Source organism: Orcinus orca, chromosome 3, assembly GCF_937001465.1.
Source record: "Orcinus orca chromosome 3, mOrcOrc1.1, whole genome shotgun sequence".
In the NCBI taxonomy this organism is placed as follows: Eukaryota; Metazoa; Chordata; class Mammalia; order Artiodactyla; family Delphinidae; genus Orcinus; species Orcinus orca.
In genome coordinates, this window is record NC_064561.1 from 7,384,040 (window position 1) to 7,402,580 (window position 18,541).

Below are 18,541 nucleotides of genomic sequence, written 5' to 3' on the forward strand. Positions count from 1 at the left end.
CTCCCAGACTTCTGTTGTGTGTCCCGGAGGCCACCTCCGCACAGCCTGGCTCTGCTCTGAGCCCTCTGTGTGACCGGAGGTTGGCGTCCCTAGTGATGGATGAGCCCTGGGTGGGGGATGCTGACGGGTCACATGGCCTTGACTCCCTTCCACCGCCACGCCACCCCCGTGCCCTGCCTGTTGCCGCTTTGAGGCCCTACTGTGGCTGACGTGGGCTGAGCCCAAACATGTGGCGGGCGGGCGCCGTGCCAGGCACTTTACGTTCACTGACTTGCCTCGCCGTCAGAACAGACCCTTGGGGAGCCACCGGAGCCACAGCTCATCCCCGTTTCCTAAGGGAGGAAACTGAGGCACTCAGTGGTGGGCGGCAGTCGGATGCCAACCCAGCTTTGGCCCTGACGTCTCGACTCAGCCCTGCCACCCCTTGGACGCAGGTGAGGAGTCAATGCCGTAAAGGAGAGGTAGCACCTGGCCCTTGTGGTTTCTGTCCTGTGTCGGGGCAGTGGCCCCGGTGGATTCTTCTGGAGCCTGAAGCCAGTCTTTCCTCATTCCTGCCTCGTTGCCGATTCCGTCATGGTGTCAGGCAGCCTCTGTCCCCTCTCGCCTGGGCCACATCTGGAGTCAGCATCTGGTGAGGCAGCCTCGGGTGGGCGGGGAGGGGCCCTCCTACCTCAAACATCCTGTTCTCTGAGGCCGGAGGGGCTCCCGGAGCTCCGGGGGCCTGGCGGAGGCCCTTCCGGCAGCCGTGAGGCCCCAGGACATCCTGTTTCACCTTTTTCTTTGTCGATGGGCCCTCCACTGGGACTGCAAGTGGGCCTCAGCCCCCTGAGCTGGTTTCCTCCATCACTCCGCCGCCGAGGCTGCCTCTGCCCCGTCCTCCGGCCTCTTCCGGTTTGGCCTCCCTGGAGCCACCCTGATCTGAGGGTTGAGGCCCCTCAGCTGGCCAGAGGAGGGACATGTTTGAGTTCCCCAGACACCAACTGGCTCAGCTGCCTATGCTGGCGCAGCGTCCCCGGCAGCTGCAGGAGCCAGAGTGTGGAGTGTACCAGCCGCTCTGAGGGGGTCCTGCAGCTGCCCTTGACAGAGCTCGCCCGCCCACCTCTGTCCTCACAGAGCACTGCCAGCCCAGCTCCTGCTGGCACAGGTGGTGGCCGCCCTCAGTGATCCCTTCCAGCCCTAGGAGGCAGGCTCCAGCGGGCTCAGCGGGGTGGTGCCTGCCAGCCATGGTCAACCAGCCAGGCCTGGCTCTGCCCGGGCCCAGGGCCCATGTCCTTCCCAGGGCCTTGGGCGTGGTACCCACAGCCCCCCAGGGCCAACTCTCCTCCCAGAGGCTGGGATGGGGTTCGGCTCTCTTTCATGAGCTGCTGAGTCCCCAGGCTGAGCCGCTCCCAGCATGTCAGTTCTCTGTGCCTTGGTTTCCCCTCTTGAAAGTGAGCTAAGTGTGCCCAGGCAGGTGGGTGGGAGCATTAGCTGAGCTACTGCACTGCGTTAGGTGTTTGCCTGGTACCACATATAGCAACAGCTTCAAAGTCATGGCCAGAGAAGAAAGGCCCAGCAGAGGAGGCCGGCAGAGGAGGCCGGCAGCCCAGCGCATGGAGTGAGGGGCTGGGCTGCTGGTTTAGTTGCCTCCACCCCCCGCCCCCCCGCCCCCAGTTATCCGCTAAGCCCCCGTGCTTTCATGGGCCAAGGAACAGGCGCACATCTGCTGTTCCTTTTGTAGCTCACAAAGCCCAGGGCTGCAGGCTGGTTAGCATGGAGGGGGCAGACATTTGCATGTAATGGCTCCCGCCCAGTCGGAGCCCCTAGTATTCTTCTCAGAAAAGCCAAGCCCTTTCTTTGGTCCTTCTTCTCTTGGGGTTGCCCTTCCGCACACCCCACAGTTAGACTCATCTTTGGGCCCCTCCAGAGCAGGCCTGTAGGACCAAAGCCTCCAACCCCTAAAGGCAGATATCGCCCCCCAGCCCCCATGGACCAGCCCTTTGAGAGGAGGCCCTGCTGACACCCCCTCCCCGGCCCCTGACCCCCTGAAGCCAGAGCTGACTTAGGAGGTTTGGGTGTCTCCAGTGCGGGGCCTCTTCTCCAGCCTGTGGTCAGCCCCACTGGAAGGCGGGGAGAGGTGACAAGGGGCGGGCCAGCAGAGGTGGGTGGCTATTATATTGTGAAATATTTTCGAAGAATGAAGGAGAATACAGCCAACACCAAGAATAGTCACTGTCACCTTAAGAGATAAAACGTTGCCCATAGAGCAAAGGGCCCCCTAACTTGTCTCCTCCCAGGGAGGTAACCTCCTGTTCAGCCAGCACCGGTGGTCAGCCTTCACAAGAGGCCACTTTGATGTGGCCTAAAGACCCAAGCTGGCACCTCTGAAACCTAGGAGCAAGACTCTTCCAATCACGGCATGAAGCTGGTGCCTCTCAGCCTCGGCCAGATGGCTGCTCTGGGGCTGAGTGGCCTGCACCAAGCCTGGCTGGGTGCCCAGTCGGGCTGGTCCAGTGGCCAGATGCCTGGTCTGGGCCCAGTGTGGCCTTGTGTCCAGAATTCTCTCTGGGATTCCTTCTCTCCAGTCTTTGCGTCTGGTCAGAGTGCCATGGGGATATGGGGCCCCGAGGTGGATGTTTTGTGCTCAGAACCCCTGCTATGTGCCTGTGGGTCTTGGGCTGGGCACAGGGTGTGTTGGTCCTCATGACGGTGCTGAGCGATGCATTATTATTTTATTTTCCTCGACCTGAAAGGTGGGGGGGGGGGGGTGGAGCCCCAGGTGGCAGAGCCCAGATTCAAAGCTGGGTCTAACGGACTCCAAAGCTGGAGTTCTGGGATCTGCACGTGCCGTGGCCTCCCTGGCAGGGAGGCTTCAGGAAACCCAAGTCTCTAGTGGCCCCGGGCACCCCAGCCTGGCCCCGCCCACTGCTTCTCCTCCATCACACCCAGTAAGGGGGGAAGGGTTGGGTGCAGGCCTGTGCTAGGCAAGACAGTCACCGGCTGAGAAGCCAGTGTCCTCCATCCTCCAGCCCTAGAGGTCACTTGGGTCACAGGACCTGAGGCTGCAGAGGAGGGATCAGAGCCATTCCCACTACCCTCCCCCCACACCAGCAGGATCTGACCAGCTCACTTCGGAGAGGGCCCAGGCGACTTGAGTGGGCACCAGGCCTCCCCCGCTGTCACGATTGCCTTTTGTCTGCTTATCCTTCAGGAACGTGGTAGAAATTCAAACTGCTCCGGAGGGTGTAACATGAAAAGCCCGTCTCTTCGTCCTGCCTGATCCTGGCCTGACCCCCGCGCCGCCGCTCGTCTTCTGGTGCGCCCTTGCTGCGCGGTGTTTCAGGCACACTCGGGCTTGCGTGCACACATCTCCCCAGGAACCCACTGGGCTCAAGGTTCTGCAGGTTTAAACCATGCAGTCATTTCGTGGTGTTTCTTTCTAGACAAGCCCCAGGCAGGCAGCACGCCTGGCGCCTCCCCCTCCCCGGCCCCCCGCTCATTTTTGCACCTGTGGTGTGTGTGTATTTTACACCATCTGCCCCTAACAGTGCGGCTTGGTCATCTTAACATGTCAGCGTCTACAGACAGAAATCTATGCCTTTCCATCGTCTGTACCTTCTTTCACTCATGCAGTGGCTCTTCAGGTTTTCTGCTGCTTTGGACAGTGCTGTATCTAGGTGTATCCTTGCAGACATTCAGAAGTAGAACTGTAGGATAAGGCCCCGCAAGGGGACTTCTGGGTCAGAAGTCTTTGACAGAGATGCCCAGATGGGGGCTGGCCCAGTGCGCCGGGGTGCTTGGGGGAGGGGTTGGGATTCACCCCGGGACAGGGCCAGGCCAGAGGAGCCCAGGGTGACCTCATGGTTCTCAAATACCCCAGGGCTGGGCAGTGCGGCAGCAGCTGCTCGGAGCGTCTGCGAGGACAGCACTGGAGCAGCCGGCTTAGGTTACAGCCAGAGAGGGAGGCCAAGCCGGGCTAGGATTCCCCGGAGTGGGATTCTCTTCCGAGACCGTAACCATGGCTGCTCCTGATTATGCAGTGCATAGGACACTGACTAATACCTCCCTTATCTCATGGAATCCTCACGGCAGGGAGGGTTTTATCCTCACTTTATCCCCATTGCACAGATGGGGCTCCTGAGGTTCGGGGTGAAGGCAGGTGGTGGGGCCCTCCAAGTGGGCTGTGTCCTCTCACCCTGCAGGCTGTGCCACGATCACCTTTGGACAGATGAGGAGACTGAGGCCCGCAGTCACATCTGGAGGGCGGCACGGTTGGCCCTGAGCCCAGGTCTCCCTGGATGCCCATTCATTTTGACCACTGCCCTCCTGGCCTTCCCTGCTGCGGAAGCGGGGCAGTGGGGCCTGGTGCCTCTGGAAGATGGGAGGCCCTTTGAGGAAGGCGAGCCCTGCATCCCCCCGGGGCCTGGCTCGGCTTGGATGTCGCCGCCTAGGCAGCCTGCAATCTGTATTGCACAGGGCATCGTGCCTATCAGACCCCCGAGTCCCTCCAGCCCCTCTTACCTGGCCTTCCCACTGGTGTCGCCTGCCTTCCTGTGGTGCCCGGGAGTGTGGGAAGGCAGGGCCTGGCAGGCCTGTTCACTGCGGTGCCCTCGTGCCCGTGCTTGGCACCGAGCAGGCTGCAGGCCGAGCCACCCAGTGAGCCGATGGCCCCGAGCAGAGGGTGGGCCGAGGAGAGCACCCTGATTTCTCCACGCCTCGTCCTCCTCTTCACCCAACCCTCCTGTCTCCTGTGGAATATTTTCCTCTGGAAGGTGAACAGCCTGTGTTTTACTTGGCAGTAGGAGGTGATTTAATAAAAGACCTCACATATGGACAGGCGTCCCCCCACCCCCAAGTCTGCCAAGGTAAATAGCTTTAATTATGCCTTGCTTGTGGCTGTAATAGTTTTTCTGCTAGAAAGGCAAGGACTTGAAATGTGGCCCTTTTTTGGGTTGGTTGCTTTTCTTTTCCCCCTGAGCTGGTGGCTGCTCTCCCATCTTGCCCTCCACCTCTCTGTTGTCCAAGAGGCAAAGAGATGCTCTCATCTCACACGAGGATGGAAGGTTCTACGGGAGGAGAGAGCTTGACTCCAGGCATTTATCTCCATTCCACTGGGTCCCTCTGACACAGGTTTGTCCAGCCTGAAGGGCTCAAGGACCCCCTGCTTGTTCCAGAGCAAAGGGGAAGGGGAGAGAGGGCAGAGGTTACCGTGGGGCTGCCCAGTGCCCAGCGTCTTCCAGTAGTTAAGTGACCTTCCCCAGGCCACACACGCCCTCGGCCTGGGCAAGTGGACCCCCATTCTGGCTGCCTCCTGCATGTAGGGAAGGGGCCCAGTCTCCCTGACCCCAGGCCCCGGGGTGGGGGCCGTGCAGGTCAGCATCCCCAGGTGCTGGGCTGGGCACTGGGCCAGCCACGTGCGGAGCCCTGGATTCAATAAGGAGTCAGCCTGCGATCAGGGCTCGTCCAGGAAGTGCTGGAGAACCTTCCTGGTCTTCCTCCACCTGGAGGAGGTGACAGGGATGCAGGGGAAGAGAGGCAGGGTGCCAGGGAGGGTCTGCGGAGCCACGGAGGCTGGAGAGAAGGCCTTCTGCCCATGGTCTGGAGGGTGGTGAGGTCAGCGTGGCTTGACAGGGCGGTGGAGGGGCTCTGTTGAGGTCGTCCGTGTTAGCAGGGGCTCACGAGCCCCATAAGGAGTTTGGACTTGTTCCAGAGGGCTCCGGGGAACCACTGAGGGGTACAAGCAGGGAGGAGAACACAGCAAATCAGCCGTGTTAGATGCTGTGACTGGGACATGCCTGGAGGCTTAGCACGTCCCCCGGGGTCTTCTGGTCAGTGTCCCCGAGAGAGGATGCCTACCCCTCCCTGAGGCCGCCAGCTCTTTTGAGGCCCTCCTGGGTGCCAGGCCCCGCTTTGGGCCCAGGAGTGAGGGTGGGGAGCAGGGTGTTGCCTTCAGGCCTGGGACCGGGGAGCCCCTGTGCCTCAGTGTCTGCCAGATTCTGCTGCCCTGGGTCCCACGGTGCTGTCCAGGGAACCGACTGGGAGGGACATCGGGTGGCGCTGTGCTGGGTGGGGGCAGGCAGCCTGTCCCCGAGAGCCGCCTGCTTCCCAGCCTCTGTCGTCTCCTGCCGGGACGGCAGCTGCCCTCCAGCCCTGGCCCTCTCTCGGCACGGGGTCCCTCTCGATACTGCCCGTGGCTCTGGGGGAGCCAGACTTCTGAGCCCCAGGTCCACCGGGGCCTCTCTCACCTCCGCCACCGCCTTCCTACAAATTGCCCGTCTTGCCTGGGAGCCTCTGCAACCTCTCTGGGCTGCAGCCAGGAAGTCCCAGTCGCCCCCATTCTCCCTGCTGGGCCCCTGCAAGGAAAAACACTGCGCCTGTGTGTGTCCCCTGCTCTCAGCACTCACACTGAACACTTCTGATCCCCAGGTGTTGGGCAGGTGTCCCCACACACCCAGCAATTCTCCAACACCAGCCGGCTGTCTGACAATTCAACTCAATTCTGAAACTGTCTACCTGGAGGTAGTGTCGGATCCCACAGGTTGAGGGCTCAGTCCTACAAGACTGTACACACCCCACTTCAGACGCCAGTCGCAAGTTCGGCTTGGGTCATCTGTGCTTCCCATCAACCTGCTATAAATCAGAGGTTCCTAGGACCTCTTCCTCAGGTTCGATTAATTTGCTCCCGCAGAGCTCAGGAAAACAGTTTACTTACTAGATGACTGGTTAATACAGAAAGATGCAACTCAGGAACAGCCAGATGGAAGAGCTGAACAGGGCGAGGCGTGTGGGAAGCAGTGCAGGGCTTCCGTGCCCTTTTCGGGGGCGCCAACCTCCCAGCACCTCCACGTGCTCACCAACCTGGAAGCTCTCCTGAACCCTGTCCTTTTGGGGTTTTTTGGAGGCTGAGGAGGGGGGGCACTGAAAGTTCCAACCCTCTAATTACTTGGTTGGTCCCCATATGCCTTTCTAAGTTCTATATCCTGGGGTGGTTGAAGGGGGCTTCACATGAATCATAAAAGACACCTTTATTGTTCTTATCACTTGGGAAACTCCAAGAGTTTTAGGAGCTCTGTGCCAGGAACAAGGACCAAATAACATATGTATTATAGATCACCGTATTACCACCCCCCTTCCTCTCTGCTTTCCCACATGCTGTTTCCTCTCGCTGGAGCATTTGTTCCCAATCTCTTTCCCTGGCTGGTCAGGTGCCATCTCTAGCCTCCCACAGTGCCCCTGTGCCCCTGGCCTCAGCGCCCAGCACCTGGGGATCCTCGTCACTCTGGCCGCCTGGCTCTCCTCACCCGCTCTGGGATGGGGAGGGTGTCTCCTCTCACGCCACTGCCGGGTTTGTAATAAAGTTTTATTGGCACATAGCCATGTTCCTTTACATATTTTCTGCAGTGGAGTTGAGTCACAGTAGCAGAGATTAAATGACCTGAAAAGCTGAAAGTATCTATTTTCTGGTCCTTTACAGAAAGAAGCCCAGAGGGGTGGTGCACACACTGGCTAGGAGCACAGACCTGGAGCCAGTCGGCTCAGCCCCTCGCCCTGTGACCTTGAGCGAGATACCTAACCTGTCTGAGCCCCCTTTTCTCATCGGAGCCAGTGGGGGTGGTAGCAGTAGATACAGGGGTGCTGTGAGGGGTCCGTGGATAGCGCAGGAACAGAGCCTGGCACCTGGGAAGTTATTACTCACAGTCTGGCCTCCCAGCCCCATCGTGGTCTCAGCAGGGTGTGAGTGGGTGGGTGCTGGGCCACGCCGCCTGTGGAAGCTCAGTGTTTGTGACTTGGATATTCAGGGGCCTTGCTCCCCAGGGAGCAAGACAGGTGGGGTGGTTTTCCCAGCTCCCCCCGCTGCACCCTGAGCGCTGCATTGCCTGTGGATTTGTCCCTGGCTATTCTGGCCCCTCGTCCCCTGGCCCCAGAGCCTGGGCGGGACAGACTGCAGTGTGGTGGCTGGGAGGCCAGCCCGGGGTGGCAGGCCGGGTCCAGGAGCAGGGTGGACACGTTTGTGATGGCTGCGGCATGACTAATACTCCTTGGGCCGAGTTCGTTTCCCGTTCAGAGCCCGTCTTGGGTGAGCCTCTGCGGAGCCTGTTCACCGCTCAGCCCTCCCGTCCTATCACTTCAGGGAAGAGGGACACCGGCTCTGCCCGACCTGGCTGCGGGGGGAACCCAGCACAGCCTCCTGGTCTGCAGCCCCCTTTGTGGTCACCCCCAGTTAGAGCGACGCGGCAGTCTGCCAGCCCCTCTCCCACTTCCTGTCCCCACCTCTCCGGGGCCGCGTACATGCAACAGCCCCCGAATGTGCCGGCTGGTGTGACCAGGGTGGCGCTTTCTGGCTTCGTTTCTGGAGGCAGGGCACAGAGACCAGTTCTGCCTCTTGCACCACATGCCCACTGCTGGGTCTGGGCCCTGTGGGCTCCGGGCCCCTTTCCTGGGGGGAGAAGCCCTCTCCCAGGAACCCCTCCCCCGGGGCCCAGGAGGCAGGCTTCACCACCTGGCTGGGATAGGCCCAGCGCCACCACTTCTGCCCACTGTCCTGGGGGCCCCCTCTCAGTGAGGGGGCGGGGAGGGGAACAGCGATCGACCAAAGGTGCAGAGCCCTGCCCACTGGGGACTGGGGCGCTGAGCGTGGCCATGGGAAGGGGCTGGGGAGGGGAGGTCCTTGACTGCCAGTCCGAGAGCTTGGACTTCTCCTGAGACTTTAAAAGAGGTAGGCGCCTGGTCCGGCTTTTTAAAATTATTTTTTGGTTTGTCATATATTTACCTGGCATCCCCTGTGTGCCAGGGACAGGCCTGTGGGTGTATAGCTGTGACTTATACAAAATGCTGGCACCATGGGCTTTGGTGGTCCCACCTGTGATGGGACAGTTCAGGTTGCCCTTAGCCCTGGCTTCCCTGGCCCGAGCCTCTGGATGCGGCCAAGCTTCCCTTAGCCACAGGTCCCTGTGGTCGCCTGCCTGGCGCCAGGTTGCAGGGGCTGCCTAGGGCAGCTGGTCGGGTTGCCAGGCTGCTTTGTAAACAGGCCCTCCCTGGTCTGCTCGCTGCCACACAGGAGTAGCTGACAGATCGGCTTTATTTTCTGCCCCAGGAGTGGGCATGGGTACCACGTCAAGGTTTCGGGTCCCTTCCTGAGACCCATTTATAGCTGGACTTGGGAGCACCTCGTCTTGGGTCCCCTGTGGGTGCGGCATGGCTGTGAGCCTGGGGCTGGCCTCCCAATCCGTTCTTCCCTCCTGCCCGCTGTCAGGAGGCTGCCTGTGCCCTGCTCCCCCCTCCCTCCAGGAGGTGGCACCTGGCTCCAGAGGTGGGAGGTCATCTGGCAGAAACCCAGGCTGTGGCCCCAGGAGCCTCCTCCAGGCTGTGGCCCAGGCTTAGGGCTCACACTAAACAAGGGGAGAGCAAGGGGCTCAGCGGACACCCGTAGGCCCTTCACATCCAGATTCACCCATTGGGAACATTTTTCTTGTTCTATTGAGATAAAATTCACATAGCATAAAACAATTGAGTTGCATTTAGTGCACTCACAGTATCAGGTAACCATCACCTCTATTTCCAAAATATTTTCATCATCCAAAGAGAAAAACCTTGTTTCCATTAAGCAGTCATTCCCCATTCTCCCACCCTCAGCCCCTGGCAACCACGAATTTTACTTTCGGTCTCTATGAACTTACTGGTTCTGGATGTTCCATATATATGGGATCATATACCTGTGAGCTTTTCTGTCTGGCTTCCGTCACTCAGCACAATGTTTCTGAGGCTCCTCCGTGGGTTGGGACCTTATTTCTTTTTATGGCTGAGTGATATCCCATTGTATGGATGGACCACATTTTGTTCATCCAGTCATCAGTTGATGGACATCTGAGTTGTTTCTACTTTTTGGCTGTTTTGAATAGTAACACTTTGAATATTTGCATCAAGTATTCATTTGAATACCAGCTTTCAATTCTTTGGGGTATATACCTAACGAGTGGGATCGCTGAGTCAAATGGTAATTCTGTGCGGCTGTACCATTTTAAGTTCCCACCAGCAGGGTCTGAGGGATTCAATTTCTTGCCAACACGTGTTATTTCCCCCTTTTTTGTTTAAAATTACAGCCGTCCTGCTGGGTGTGCAGTGGTATCTAATTGTGGTTTTGAGTTGCAGGTCCCTGATGATGTGCACCTTTTCACATGCTGGTCATTTGTATACCTTTGGAGAAACATCTCTTCAAGTCCTTTGCCCGTTTTTGAATTGGGTTATATTTTTGTTGTTAAGAGTTCTTTATATATTCTGGACAATAGATCCTTATCAGGTATATGATTTGTAAATATCTTCTTCCATTCTGTAGGTTGTCGTTTCGCTTTTTTTTGTGTGTGTGTGGTATGTGGGCCTCTCACCGTTGTGGCCTCTCCCGTTGCGGAACACAGGCTCCGGACGCGCAGGCTCAGCGGCCATGGCTCACGGGCCCAGCTGCTCCGCGGCATGTGGGATCCTCCCGGACCGGGACACGAACCCGTGTCCCCTGCATCGGCAGACGGGGACTCTCAACCACTGCGCCACCAGGGAAGCCCCCGTTTCGCTTTTTTGATACTGTCCTTTGATGCAAAAAGTTTATTTAAAATTTTTTTTTTTTTTTTTGGCCGTGCTGCATGGCTCTCAGTATCTTAGTTCCCCAACCAGGGAGCGAACCTGGGCCCTTGGCAGTGAAAGCACCGAGTCCTAACCACTGGACCGCCAGGGAATTCCCCAAAAAGTTTATAATTTTGATGAAGTCCAGTTTACATAGTTTTTCTTTTGATACTCTTGCTTTTGGTGTCATATCTAGGAATCCATTGCCAAACCCAAGGTCTCAGAGATTTACCCCTCTGTTTTCTCCTAGGAGTTTTATAGTTTTCACTCTTACGTTTAGGTCATTGATTAATTTGAGTCAGGTTTTATATATGGTGTGAGGGTAGGAGTCCAGCTTCATTCTCTTGTACAGGGAGACCCAGCTGTCCCAGCACCATTTGTTGAAGAGACTATTTTCTGCCCCTTGAATGTTCTCAGGACACTTGTTAAAAATCAGTGGGCTATACGGGACTTCCCTGGTGGTCCAGTGTTTAAGAATCTGTGCTTCCAAGGCAGGGGGCATGGGTTCGATCCCTGGTCGGGGAACGAAGATCCCACATGCCGTGTAGCGGCTGGGCCCGTGAGCCATGGCCCACATGAGGCATGGCCAAAAAATAAAAAACAAACAAACAAAGAAATCAATTGACTATAAACATAGGGTTTATTCTGGACTCTAATTCTATTGATGTATGTGTCTCTCCATTTGCCAATACTATTCTGTTTTGATTACCATACCTTCGTAGTGCGTTTTGAAATCGGGGAATGTGAGTCTTCCAGCTTTGGTTTTGTTTTTCAAGATTGTTTTGGCTGTTGTGAGGGTGATTGGGAACACTTCGCACATTTGTACTCATGCTTCTCTCTATAAATATATTTTGTCGTTGTTGTTGATTTGGTGAACCACTTGAAAGCAAGTTGCAGACATCACAACAATTCACTTTCCTTCCATATGTATCTTTCAATAATACGAACATTCTTCTGCAGAATAATGCTCCTGTCACATCCAGATCATTTGAAGTTATGGCTCCTGCAGTCCACACATTTCCCCACTTGGCCTTTGTAGCTGTTGAACAGCGTTCATTAGGCTGCAGTCCAGGACCACACCTGGCATCTGATGGTCACGTCTCTTTAGCCTCCTTCACTCTGGAATACTTCCCAGCAATTTTTGCCTTTCCTGACTTTGGCCGTTTTGAGGCAACCAGGGAGGTTGTCTTGCAGACTGCCCTGTGATCTGGCACTGTCTGTTGTCCCCTCGTGATGGGACCAGGGTGTCTGTCCCACTGCCCCACGTCAGGGCTACAGCTTCGGGTCGGTTTGTCTCCTGGTGATGCCGTGTCTCACGGTTCGGCTGAGGTGGAGTGCCCCATGCTTGTTGAGTGAATGACTAGTAACAGTAGTAGTGGCGGGTGCGGGGATGCAGTGCTTCCTGTATGCGTGTGTTGGGCCTGACCCCTGCCCCACCGTTAGTCCCGCTTGACAGATGAGAAAACTGAGGACTCAGACCTGCCCTGGTGACACACTAAGTGGAGTAGGTGGGGCGTGAACACAGGCCGTCTGGGTCCTGTGGCCACACTCACAGTACATGCAAGAAGGAAGGGGCTCAGCGGGAGGAAGCAGAGGTGCCACTGGCATTTCTTTCTTGACCCCCGCCCACCCCTGCTCAGCTCTGAAGGCCAACGACGCCCCCATGTGACACGGAGGGGCTGGTGGCTGAAGGCCTGACTCCCTCAGCTGGGCCTGGGCTGCCCGCTGGGTTCCCGTGACCCTCTGACCCTGCCAGGCTTGGCCTTCTCTCCCCTGTGTCTTCCCACCTCAGTGCCCAGGAGTGACATGGGGCTGGCACCAGCAGGTGCTCCGTGAGGGAACGTGCCCCCTGGGCCCCCCAGTGCCTTGCAACTCCCCGTCCCCTCCCCTCAGCCCCGGTTGCCCTGTGGACACCTGTCCTCTCCTGCTGGACAGACTGCATCCTGTGTCCCCGCTGGGGATGCTGACCAGCCAGCGCCTCGTCCTCAGCGTAGGCTGGGCAGGCAGGGCACATGGCAGCGCTTGTGGGGCGGGTGTTGTGGCACCCTGGAAGAATCTGGGGTGCCGTGAGGGGGGGGGAAGGTGGCCCCAGGACCTGGCGGCTCACGCCCGCCTCCCTCCTCTCGCAGATGAAGACGTCTGTGTGTTCAAGTGCTCGGTGTCCCGGGAGACGGAGTGCAGCCGTGTGGGCAAGCAGTCCTTCATCATCACCCTGGGCTGCAACAGCGTCCTCATCCAGTTCGCCACGCCCAGCGGTACGTCTCCCTTCTGTCCCAGCAGCACACGGAGCGCCCAGAGCCAGGGGGCTTAGGCTCTCAGCCGTGGTGGGCGGGGGGCCTGGAGCCCGGGTAAAGCCCATTCATCTGACCCAGCGAATGCCCCACCAACATCAGAAATATTCCCAAGTAGAAATATGTCCACGGTAAGAGTACGTGCTCGCTGCCTGGACTCTGCCCCAGGCCTAGCTGGCTCCTTTGGGTCCTTCTGGGCTCTGCTTATATGTCCCCTCCTCTGAGAGGCCTGTCCTGACCTGCCCACACCCCAGGCCTCTTGGAGGAGCCGGTCACATGGGGGTCAGGGGCCCAGCCCTCCCGCAGCAGTGGATGGGGTGAGACAAGGTCCTGAGGTTGGCAGAGGCTTTGTTCCGAGTGCAGAGGAGACTCTGGAGGGTTCTAAGCAGACCCATCTGGGGGACACATGAGCAGGGCTTGCGGAGCCCCAGGCGAGTGCTGCTGGTGGCTCTGGGTGGGGGTCAGCAGTGGAGGTGGTGAGCCGCCCTGGGCTGGAGACCCCTCAAAGGGTCCAGCAACCGGGCTTGGTCCCTGCAGAGCCGAAGTCAGTGGGCCTGGTGGTCGGCGCAGGGGCTGGGGCAGGAGAGCCCAGGATGGAGAGGCCGCCTGCCCACGGCTGCCCCCAGCTTCCCCAGAGCCCTCTTACTTGTCTCAGTGCCCCCGTTGGAGAGAGGAGGCTCCCTCAGCCCAGACCCTCAGGACTACCCGCCCTCAGGTGGCCTGGCTTCAGAGCTGAGAGAAGGCCGGGCTGGGAGAAAGCAGCCAGGTGGCTGACCACCTCCTGCCAGAGCTCCACATTCCATTTCCTTTTTTATCCAAAATCAATCCCAATTCAATGTTTAAAAAAATAAGTTACAGAAACACCACCAGGGTTGTCATTAAGAGTTGATGTCTTAGATCCGCCTAGTCTTTTTCTGCTTCATGGATAGTTATATTCTGATTTTTTTCCTTTCAATCCTATCAGTTTCTTAAATTATGGTCAAGTATACATAGCAACAATTCTACCATGTTAATAACCCTTTTTGAGTGTACATTTCAGTGGTATTAAGTGGTATTAAGTATATTCATTGTGCACATTGTGCAACCATCCCCACCATCCAGCTCCAGAACTGTTTTATCTTCCCAAACTGTATATTTTTAAGATATTGTCTTTTAGGTGTTTTTTTTTTAAATTTATTTTTGGCTGCATTGGGTCTTCATTGCTTCACGTGGGCTTTCTGTAGTTGTGGTGTGCAGGGGCTGCTCTTCGTTGAGGTGCGCGGGCTTCTCATTGCGGTGGCTTCTCTTGTTGCAGAGCACGGGCTCTAGGTGTGCGGGCTCAGTAGTTGTGGCGTGAGGACTCAGTAGTTGTGGCACGCAGGCTCAGTAGGTGTGGCGCATGGGCTTAGTTGCTCCACGACACGTGGGATCTTCCCAGATCAGGGATCGAACCTGTGTCCCCTGCACTGGCAGGCGGATTCTTAACTACTGCGCCACCAGGGAAGTCCTGTCTTTTAGTTAATTGTGTTAAAATACGCCTAACGTAAAATTTACCATCAACCATTTTCAAGTGTCCAGGTTCCAGAGGTATTAAAGCACATTCACGTTGTTGTGCAACCATCTCCACGCATCTCCATCGCCCATTTTCATCTTTCTAAACTGAAACTCTGTTCCCATTAAACACTAACTTCCCCTCCCCTACCCCCTCCCCTCCAGCCCCTGGCCCCCACCATCCTATCTGTCTTCATGATTTTGTTTGCTTCTTTTTCTTGATGCAATTTAGTGGTCTGTGTTCATAAACATAGTTCATTTGCCACGTAACACCTGGTCCTGCAGACCCCTGCTGACTGGTTCTGTCATGTGCTTCTCAGTGTCCACTGGGGTCCATCCAGTCCCCTCTGACCGGACACTGGGGTGGTGTCCCTGTGTCCACTTGCTACCCACAGACACTGCCGTGAGCTGTGGGTGGACCCGCGGGTGTCTGCTGGGGTGAGTCCCAGAGACTTGATGCCCGGGTCATCCTTTGAAGGCTTTGGCCAAGCTGCCCTCTGGCGAAGCAGCGCCAGCCGCGTGGAGCACGCTCGCCCCTGACACCTGCCTTCTCCCGTGCCAGTCACCAAGGGCAGGCTTGGCTGCCCTTCTTCTTTTCCTTCAACTTCAACATTTGTGTGTATGTGTGTGTCGGGGAGGCGGTTTCAGATCACTCGTGCTCAAGGTAGAAAAGTCGGGGTGCACGCCTAGGCAGAGCCCGCCACCCCTGAGCCGGCTTCCCCCTTCCAGATTTCTGTTCCTTCTATAACATCCTGAAAACCTGCCGGGGCCACACCCTGGAGCGGTCGGTGTTCAGTGAGCGCACGGAGGAGTCCTCTGCTGTGCAGTATTTCCAGGTGGGTACATACTGCCTGGGCCAGGCTGCTGCCCCCGGTGGCCCCCAGAGGCCATGCGGCACAGGGCAGGCCCACCCGGGTTCATGTCCTGGCTCTGCCCCTTACTCGCTGAGTAACCTTGGGCAGGTTTCGTCCGCTTGCTGGGCCTCAGTTTCCTCATCTGTGAAACAGAGATGCCAGTGCCTGCCTACGAGGGTTGCTGGAAAGATTTGAGTGCAGGTGAAGCTCAGGTCCACAGGCATTTTGAGTAATGATAGCATAGTTACAATGTCCTGAACACGTAGGGCATGCCAGCCACTGGCCCCAGCGCTTTGACACGTACGGAAGTACTTGAACCCTCCCAACAACTCTAGGAGGTAAGTACTATTGTTGTCCCCATTTTACAGATGAGAAAACTGAGGCTCAGAGAGGTTAAGTGACTTGCTCCAAGTCACACAGCTATTATGCAACAGAGCCAAGATGGGAAGCCAGGTCTGCCTGATGCCAAAGCCTGTGCCCCTGCCCAGGTGCCACGCTGCCTCCCGATCGCCTGTTGTCTTACAAAGAGACCCCACAGCACCTCACCTGCCTGGCGCTCTGAGTTCTAGGGTTCTGTTTGATCCACTCCTCCACTTCTTTGGGGCCCCTAAGATGGGGCAGGTGGCCCTTGATCCCAGAACCCTGCGTGTGGCATATCCTGAGTTCTCCTGGGTGGCTTCCAGGACCAGGTATCAACCAACTATGTCCTTTGGCCACAGTGATGGTGGTGGTGTCCTCCCTGGGGGCTGCCTCTAGCTTCCAGCTCCCTCTACTGGAGCAGGTAGCCGGGGAGTCCAGGCCAGCAAAGGGGGTGTGGCCTCCCCAGGGAGATCTCTGCCCGAAGTGGACCCTCCTCTGTCACAGCGTCGGCCAGGGCCTCGGCCGTCTGTCTGCTGCGTGCCCTGTGCCATTGGCATGTCTCTGTTCCAGTTTTATGGCTACCTGTCCCAGCAGCAGAACATGATGCAGGACTACGTGCGGACAGGCACCTACCAGCGCGCAATCCTGCAGAACCACACGGACTTCAAGGACAAGGTGAGCGGGGCTGGCTGCATCCACCCTGCTGCCTTCCTCCCTCTCCCTCAGGCTCCGTGCCCACCTCACTGGCTCAGTAGCCTCTATTTTTTTCCCCCCTTTGTTCATTGATTTTATCTTTAATTTTTTCAGATTGCAAAAGCAAAATCTACTTTTTGTAGAAGCCCAGTGTGTATCAGATGGGCGTGAAAGGCCTCTGTCATTTCCCTCCAGAATGACCACTGCCAACAGTAAAGCTCTCTTCTTCCAAAATTTTCCCCATGCGTATACCAGCATATATATTTTAGGGTTATAGTCTTTTTAAAATACAGATATACAAAATAGGACTATTCTACATTCGCTTCCTGCAAAATACTTTTCCCCCACTTAATGTTGTGTCGTGGCATGTACTGTTAAGTTACGTAGAGGTAGTGTAATCTAGTCACTTCCCTAGGTGAAGTCACTTCCCTAAATATATTTAAAATATATTTAAATCTTTTTACTGTTACCAAGTAGTGAGCAGTTGACCCTTGAACAGCATGGGTTTGAACTGCACTGGTCCACTTATATGCAGACTGTTTTCGATAGATAGGAGCAACTGTGCTACACGGTCCACAGTTGGTTGAATCTGCGGCTGCAGACCCGTAGATATGGCGGGCCAACCGTATGGTTATACTCAGATTTTCTACTGGGTGGTGGGGTTCGCGTCGTCCCCGACTCCCGCATTGTTCAAGGATCAACTATATACTCGTGATTAAAAAGAGACTAGAGTATATATATTCGGAGATGAAATTTTATTCTGTTCTCTTCTCACGGCCTAGAGTTTGTTTTTCCCTTTTAACCACATGAAAGCTTGTGGTTTTCTCGACATATCTAGGGGACTCTCCACATGATCCACGTGGATCTATGTCATCCGGCGCCTTGGTGATACACTCCCCCAGCATTGCTGAGAATCCCCTCAGGTGACTGAGCCTCCCGGTCCCAGGGCCTGAGCCCCACAGGCTGGGGAGGAGTCATCCTCGACACAGCGGCCATCCCTATTCCCTGGCGGCTGGCGTGGGCAGCACTGGGGCAGTGTTTGGGGCCCGGGAAGCCCGTGTCCCTTCAGCACGGCCTCTTCCAGCTCTCCCAGGACGCAGATCCATTTCCTAGTTCATCCAGAGCTCTGAGAGACACCCGAGGCCCTCCCACCCGACAGCACCAGCCCCCCTGCTGGGCGCTCGCCCTGTGCCCCACCACCGCGCCCAGAGCAGGTCTCCTTTAGCGCGTGCGCACCAGAAATGTTTATCCTGATTCCGCTTGTGTGCGGAAGCAGTCAGACGAATCCAGACTGTGGGACAGTCTACCACACACTAGCCGGGACTCCTCCCAGAGCCTGTGCTCTGGGGCCCAGCAGCCCTGGAGAGGGCACCCGAGTGGGAGCTTTCCCCGGGGCTCTTCCCAGGTTGCGGGGTTGCCCTGTGGGGCCTGGGGTGGGAGGCTGCCCTCCTCCTGCTGGCCGCGTGGCCCTGGCCAGTCAGCCCTGCGTCTCAGTGGTTCTGCTGCGGGGCTCAGAGGTGTCCTTACCCAGTGAGCACTCATTCCCACGTGCTGCATAGACAGCCCATTCCTTCTTGAATCGGGTCTGAGAGTGTGTACTGGTCTTAACATCCTAGCTGTCCTCAGAAGTCCCACTCTACCACCTTCGGATCCAAACTGCAGGCTCCTGTGGCTCTCAGAAAGCACCCTCGTGGGCAGCTGTTGGTGTAGAGGGGAAGCAGGCCGCAGGCCGGAGAGCGTGCTCCGTGGGTGGGTCTGCGGGGAGGGAGCGCCCCGTGACACGCACATCTTTACGATCACGTCACTTTACCACTAATTTGTCCTCACTGCCCCCTCCTCCCTCAGATTGTTCTTGACGTCGGCTGCGGCTCTGGGATCCTGTCGTTCTTCGCCGCCCAGGCTGGAGCGAGGAAGATCTACGCGGTGGAAGCCAGCACCATGGCCCAGCACGCCGAGGTCCGTGGCCCTCGGGGTCCCAGCCTGTCTCCGTGCCCCAGCTCTGTGCCTGCTCCAGCCTGGGGAAGCCAGCCCTGCTGGGAGCCCCCAGGAGACCTGACCCCCGGGTCCAGGGGAGCCTGGGAATATCATTCTCTACTTTGGTCTCTTGTCCCCGAAACTGAGTGGTTTCGGGGGGAGGGGCTTGCTGGGCCTGAGGTAGTCTCCCTTCCGTGACGGATGGTGGCCCACCGGGTTCAGGGGTGATTCGGGGCCTTCAGGAGC

At 57.2% G+C, this 18,541-nt stretch overlaps 1 protein-coding gene across 6 annotated transcripts in view; it reads left to right on the top strand.

Annotated features, from left to right (window-relative positions):
• The window catches only part of CARM1 (coactivator associated arginine methyltransferase 1), a 42,485-nt gene that overhangs the window by 12,690 nt on the left and 11,254 nt on the right, over positions 1 to 18,541 (top strand). For 3 of the 6 annotated variants that reach the window (XM_049708141.1, XM_033401118.2, XM_033401114.2), the window contains exons 2-5: positions 12,723 to 12,848; positions 15,144 to 15,250; positions 16,199 to 16,303; positions 18,167 to 18,277. In XM_049708141.1, the coding sequence (XP_049564098.1) occupies positions 12,723 to 12,848; positions 15,144 to 15,250; positions 16,199 to 16,303; positions 18,167 to 18,277 (449 nt within the window). The other 3 variants (XM_049708143.1, XM_049708142.1, XM_049708144.1) reach the window with 3 other exon arrangements.